Raw genomic sequence first — 6,830 nt, 5'->3', positions numbered from 1 at the left:
GGATGGATGGTGGGGGGATAAAGCCCTTGGGGGATTTGGTTTTGGCACTGTGCTGGTTGTCTTGGTGCTGTGATGGAATTTGGGACAGGGTTTTTGGGGCCCGATCCCTTTTGTGGGTGCTTGTAGGGGTGTCCTGGGGCTTGGGGCTGCCCGTCCTGGCGTTGGGCTGCCCGTGCTGAGTCACCCTGGCCCTAGCCCAGCGTGCCCGGAGCATTCACCAGCGCCTGCTCCCCACATCGCAGCCTGAGCCGCAGCCCTGGCAGTGATTGTGCTGGGAAATATTTGGCAGGGAGAGGCCAAGAGATCCCCTGGGGGGGTCCCTACCCCCCAGCTCCCCTTGAAAGTGGGGTACTCCCCGATCTGCTCCCGTTCCCTGCTCGCCGGGGTGCCGCGGTGCCCGTGCCAGGGTGAAGGTGCCATCGGTAGGTTCCAGAGTGAACAGCCCTGGGGCCAGCACCAGCCTGCCCCAAAGCACCCAGCTCCTCTGCTGCGGGTGCCCCTTCTCCTTAGGGTGCTGCCACCAAAATCCCCCCCCCCGTGCCCTACAGCAGGAGCTGCTTCTCGCTCTGGGGGGGCTGCGCTGCCCCCAGCCTGGATATTTTTTAGGGGGGTGTTGCTGGAGGGTCCCTCCTGCTGCCCTGGGGGGCTCAGAGCGCTCTGGCCCCATGCAGGGGGAGGTGCTGGGGGTCCGGGTGTCCCTTTTTTGGGAGGGGTCCAGGGGTCCTGGGGGGGGGTCCCGGTGTCCCTGGGGGGTCCCCAGCCCCAGCCCGAGGCCGGCCGGGCGCTGTCCGCGGTGCTGGCACGGCGCTCTCCGCGGTGCCCGGCCTTCCTCCCCTCCTCCTCCTCCTCCTCCTCAGCCCCCTCCTCTTCCTCCGCCCGTCCCCCCCTTCCTTCCTCCCCCTCTTCCTCTTCCTCCAGCCCCCCTCTTCCTCCATCCTCCCCTCCTGCCTTCAGCCCCCCGCTCCCCTCTCTCTCTCTCTCCTCTTCCTCCCAGCCTTCCTCCCCTCTCCTCCTCCTCCCCCACCCCTCCCCATCCATTCCCCGGCCTTCCTCTCCCCTCCCTCCCTCTCTCCCCATCCTCCTCCTCTTCCTCCCCACCTCCCTCCCTCCTCCTCCTCCTCCTCCTCTTCCTCCCCCAGCAGTGACGTCTCTGGACGTGCCCGTTCCCCGGCCCGGCGCAGGCACCGCTCGGGGCTCCCGCACCTCCGGGGGGGGGTCCCTCAGTCCAGCACCTCCCTGGAGGGGGGGGGTCCCGCACCGGCAGCACCGTCTGGGGGGCGCGGACCCCGCCCGGGGGCCGCCCATGCGGCCGGGGGGCGATGCGGGCGGCGAGGAGCCGGCGGTAGCGCCCGCACCGGGGCCCCCCCGGGAGCATGGGCTGCATCGGCTCCAAAACCACCATCGGTGGGTGAGCGGGGCCGGGGGGGGGCGTGGGGGGGAGAGGGGGTTACGGGGAGGGTGGTTTTGGGGAGATCCAGGGGGTGATGGGGTGGTGCGGGGGGGTTATTGTGGGGTTTTGGGGGCGCAGAGGGTTGGGGTGCTTGGGGATATGGGGGGGGATGGGGGGAGTTTGAGCGTGCTGGGGGGGGTGGGTGGATGGAGGGGGTGGGGGCTGTGGAGGTCTGGGGGGGTTGGGGCCTTGGGGTGCTGCTTATGGGGAGTGGGGGGGTGGGAAGGGGCTGGGGGGGTGTTTAGGGGCCTGTTGGGGTGTGGGGGGCTGTGAGGGATGGGGGGGTTTGGGGGTGTCTCCGGGGGATGCGGGGTGCCCTGCTGGTGCTGTGGGGGTGCTGCTGGGGGGGGTGGGGGGCGGTGGGTGGCCGCGGGGCCGTGCAGTGATCCCAGCCTGTACTGGGGGCTGGTGCCTGTGGGGGCTGTGTTGGTGCTGGGGGGGGCGATGCCGGGGTGTCCCAGGGGTGCCCCTGCCCACACTGGTGCCATGGTGATGCTGTTGCAGCTTCCCCAGGAGCCAGGGGCTGCCCCCTGATGGGGATCGGGGGGGGGACGTGATCCCCCAATATCCCACCCCATGGCCAGTTTACATCGGCTGGGCCCACCTCGGTGTGGGGGGATGAGGGTCCATGGGGCTGTCCTGCACCACCCCCAGGGGGCTGCAGGGACATGGGGACCCTCCCCGGCCCCAGCAGTGGGGGACCCAATGTAGGAAGGGGAGGGCACCCCTCTCAGGTGTTTTTGGGCTGTTGGGATGGAGCACAGGTGTCCGTGCTCTTATCTGCTCCCCTCCTGTGCTGGGATGTGGAATTGGAGGCGGTGCAGGAGCACCAACCCCCTCCCCATACCCAGTGCTTGGCCCAGACCCTAAACCCTTCCCAAAACCCCCCTTGCCTACTTTGGCCCTATCCTGGGGCACCCTGCCATGTCCCCCTGTTGGCACTGGGTGCCACCGCTTGCTCCCCATCCCATCCCCACCCCATCCCCATCCCCATCCCACCCCCATCGGGTGCGCACAGCCCGAGCTGTGCCCGCCGCTGGGGTTTGCTCCCAACACCTCCGCCAAGCCGGGACGTGCGCCCGGTGCCGGTGCCAGGCGGGTGCCGCGCGTTACCGCTGACACAGGCGCTCCAGCTGCCCGGGCGTGAGTCACCCGCACCGCAGCGCCGTGGGGGGAAGGAAGGATCCCTGCCACGAGTTGTGTCCGGTCTCATGTGGGGCGAGGGATGCCTGCCCCAGGGAGCCCGCCCGGAGCCTCCATCCTGCCAGGGATGGAGGCGCTGAGGCCGCCCCGCTTCTCCCCGCAGTGGCCGTGGACACCACCCTGTGCGTGGAGTGGAAGGAGGTGAAAGCGCTGTCACCGCTGCGTGCTGCCCGGCCGGCCCCGCTGCCCCGCCTGCTGCGCCAGGCCTCCTTCGACAGCCAGGACTTCCTCGAGGTACCACCGAGCCGTGCCGAGCCATGCCGAGCCATGCCGGGGCGCACGGCCCCACCGAGTGCAGGGGGCCCCGCTGCCTGCCTGCCCTGCCTGGCCCTGCCAGCGCGCAGCCGGCGCCGGGGCTGCTCTGACGTCAGCCCCGAGCCGGGCTGTATCCTGGGAGAAATCAGTCCACGGCGCCGCGTTGCCATGGCAATTCAATTTGTTGCGCGCCTCCAAATCCCGCATCGCTTCCCCACGGCCGTGGGCTCGCTGATGGGAAGCGGGGACCCGCAGCGGGGCGCCCCGGCACGGCGGGCACCGGGGAGCCTGGCACAGGCGGCCTTGCACAAGTGTGTGTGTGAGCTGGGGGGCACCATCGGCTGCACCATTTGGCATGCACACGTGTGTAGCTGCATGCGTGCACGGTGAGCGCACGCTTGTGTGTGCACAATGTGTGTGTGCAGTGCCTGTGCACGAGGAGTGTGCACGGAGAGCACACGTGGGTGCGGTGAGTGCAGGGTGGACCTGTCTGCAGCGAGTGCCGGGGGGTGTGTGCAGGCACAGGGGTGCACGGGGTGTGTTTGTGCACATACGTGGCGATGTGAGCGGGCACTCCTGCACTGAAAATTTGTGCACTGAAAGCCTTTGTGCTGTGTGTGTGTAAGGATGTGAGTGTGCACAGCACGTGTGCGCACTAACACAGCTCACACACACGCACACGCAGCCGGTGGTGGGATGTACCCGTGGTGAGGGTGCTCTGCCCCCCCTGGGCTGATGGCACTTGGCCCCATGTGTGCCGTGACACCCTGCCTGTCCCCGCAGGTCAATGTTGAAGACACTGTCGAGATGCTGCCCAAGTCGCGGCGCGCGCTGACCATCCAGGAGATCGCCGCCCTGGCCCGCTCCTCGCTGCACGGTAACTGCTGGGGGGGGCCGGGTGTTGTATGGGGATGGGGGGGGAAGACCGGGGAGGGAGGGTAGCGGGGTCCCCGTGGTGCTGACGCGGCGGCGCCCCAGGCATCTCGCAGGTGGTGAAGGAGCACGTGACGAAGCCGACGGCCATGGCGCAGGGCCGCGTCGCCCACCTCATCGAGTGGAAGGGCTGGTGCAAGCCCGTGGAGCCGCCCGCCGCCCTGGAGAGCGCCTTCAGCTCCTACTGCCACCTGAGCGAGGGCGAGCAGGAGGCGCGCTTCGCCGCAGGTGGGCACCGTGCGGGGTCCCCCCATCCCCACCCCTCCCTTTGTCCGTCCATCCATCCCATGGGGAGCTGTGCCCTGTCCCCATGGGCCATCCCCACTGTTCCCCATCCCTGCTGTGCTGATTTGTGTCCCTGCTGAGCCCACGGGGGGGTTGGTGACACCCCCGGGGTGACCGCGCTGTCCCTGCCAGGCGTGGCGGAGCAGTTTGCCATCGCCGAGGCCAAGCTGCGCGCCTGGTCCTCGGTGGACGGGGACGACTCCAACGACGAGTCCTACGACGAGGACTTCATGCCCTCCACGGAGAGCTCCCAGCCGACCGGTGAGTGCCTTGGGGACCCGTGGGGACAGTGACCTGCGCCGTGTGGTGGGAGGGAGCGGGGTGCCTGGGTGCGCTTCCCATCCTGGTGACCCCCTTAGGGCACCGTGCCCTGTGCCGGCACGTCCCCGTGCCATGCACCGAGCTCTCTGCGGGCAAAGGGGGCACCGTCCCCGTGGTGTCACCGTGTGGGGGGGTGACTCATTTTGGGATGGCATCGGGGCTGACCCCTGCTCCCCGCAGAGCTGTCCGGCTCGGTGCCCGCCAGCGCGCTGCTGCGAGACCTCCTGCAGGGCCACCTGTGCCAGCTGGGCGTGCGGCACGGCTCCTGCGAGCCCGAGAGCGACTCCTCGCACACCCTGTCCCCCGAGACCCTCTGCTCCAGCCTCTGCAGCCTGGAGATGGTGTCGCCCTCCGAACTCACTGCCAAACTGCTGGGCTCCCTGGGGGGCGAGGACCTGCTGCTGCCCAAGCTGCCCCCCCCGGCCAGCCAAAGTGCCTTGCGGGGCCTGGCACGGCTCCGGTGCCAGGACTCCCTGTACCCCGTGTCCTACGCCGAGGCTTGCCTCTCGCCCGCCGAGGACGAGGTGGTGCTGAGCAAGGACTTCCCGCTCTGCCGGAAAGTCTCCGACGTCGCCTCCTCCGGGGTGGTGTCGCTGGAGGAGGAGGAGGAGGAGGCCGAGGAGCCGTGAGCCCCCCCCGGGGACCCTGCCTCTCCCGCCGGGGCACCGGCCCCCCTGCCACCGCGCCCCGGCCCAGCCCCGTGCTGGGCGAGGGACGGGTCCTGCTGCGGCTCCTTGCGCTAGCAGGGTGCTGGGGGGGACAGAGGGGTGCCCCCCCTTCAGTGTGCCCCCCCCGGCCGCACTCGTCCACCTCTCTTTGCCCTCATCTGTTTGTTTTTTGCATGAGAACCAGGGAGGGACTGCGTGCGCAAGGGCTCGGGGGTCAGCCCCCCACCCAACGCCCCGGCGTGCCCCCTCCGTGCCCCCCCAAGACTGACGGGACCTGAATTTGTGGGGGCTGGCTGTTCGCATGCTCCCCCCTTCACCGCTCCAGGCTCCCCTTTTTGGGCACAGAGCCCCCCCAGTTGTCACAGCCGAACCTCTCTGGGCAGCCCCCTGTGCCCCTGCCCTGCGCCCGCACCCTGGGCTGGCAGCAGTGGGACTGCGTAGGGGGATTTGGGGGAGCAAGGGGATTTTGTCCTCGCCCCCCACTGGCTTTTATTGGACTGAGTTTTATACTGTGAACTGCTGCCTTGGGGCGGGGGGCTGCTGTGGGGCCGGGGGGGCCGTGGATGCGCCGCAGTGCTGGGGCTCTCTCGACTTTTGTACGCGTGTGGGGCCGGCACGGGGAGGTTGTGGGTGGGGGCCGGGTGGGCACGGCTCCCCCAGGCTGGGTGCTGGGTGGCCACCAGCGACAGCACCCCACAGCCAGCCCCAAAGCGGGCACACAGCGAGGGGCTCAGTGTCCAGGGCCCCCCAGGTCTGCCGTGGGCCAACCTGGGGTGCATGGGGGGGGTGAGCAGCAGGTCCCGGGACCAACGTCCCCATCCCCAGGTCACTCGCCCCTAGCAGGGAACCAAGTGCCTACATGAAGGGCAACCGGCCCCCCCTCTGGCACGGGGCCCCCCCCAGGTGTCTGGGCGCACCGTTTGGGGAAGGAATGCCAGTTTTTGCCAACGCTTGCCCCCCCGCCTTCCTGCATGGCACATGTTCTCGTGGGGCCGCTCGCCCGCTGCATGCCACCCCTTGCCCGGCCACGGTGTCCCCCCCCCTGCACCCCCAGCCCCTCTCCCTCCGCGTGCCCTCACTCCCGCACCACCAACCCCCCCACTGCTGCCCCATGCCACCCCCTCCCCACCGTGGGGTCCCCACCCCTGCACGGCCAACCTGCCGGGGGGCGCAGGGGCTGGCTGCCACGCCGAGGGGCTCCCTGCCATCGGGCCAGCGATGGCACCGTGTCCCCATGCTGTTTGGGGACAGCAGCCACCCAGCAGGCCCATCCAGGAGTCGTGGCCCCAAACCCACCTTGGGATGGGGGAAGAGGGGTGTGGGGGCTTTGCTCGGTGCGCGCGTCGCTCCGCAGAGGTGTGCGGAGCAGTGCTCGGGTACACGTGTGCACGAGCACATGGGTGTGCGTGCATGAACACGTGTGTGCCTGCACGTGTGTCACACGTGTGTGCACACCGGAACGTACCCACGGGGTGCCAGGGGCCGTGGGAGCTGCCCCAGCCCCGTGCCATGGTTCCCACGGGTGCCTGCCCCCCAGCACCCCCGCCTCCGTCCCGCCAGGCCTCCAATAAAGTCAGTGGTGTGAGCGCTGCACCGGCTGCCTCTCCTTGCGGGTGGGGGGCACCTGGTTCCCCAGGGGGGGGCCCCGCTGGGGGTGGCGGGGTGGCGGTGACAACGGCACGTCCCCTGCGTGTCCCCCCGAGAGGCCCCGGCCG

At 69.8% G+C, this 6,830-nt stretch overlaps 1 protein-coding gene across 1 annotated transcript; it reads left to right on the top strand.

Moving 5' to 3' along the window:
• Positions 1–1,022: 1,022 nt before the first annotated feature.
• FAM131A (family with sequence similarity 131 member A) lies at positions 1,023–6,708 on the top strand. Its single transcript, XM_068692971.1, is given in 7 exon segments — positions 1,023–1,359; positions 1,361–1,404; positions 2,757–2,887; positions 3,692–3,785; positions 3,887–4,069; positions 4,259–4,387; positions 4,628–6,708. Coding segments are annotated over 7 exon segments (1,086 nt in total). The 5' UTR covers positions 1,023–1,303; the 3' UTR covers positions 5,077–6,708.
• Positions 6,709–6,830: the final 122 nt, after the last annotated feature.

This window comes from Anas acuta, chromosome 9 (genome assembly GCF_963932015.1).
Source record: "Anas acuta chromosome 9, bAnaAcu1.1, whole genome shotgun sequence".
NCBI classification, from domain to species: Eukaryota; Metazoa; Chordata; class Aves; order Anseriformes; family Anatidae; genus Anas; species Anas acuta.
Note: the sequence above shows the minus strand (reverse complement) of the source record. Positions and strands in the feature narration are given on the sequence as shown.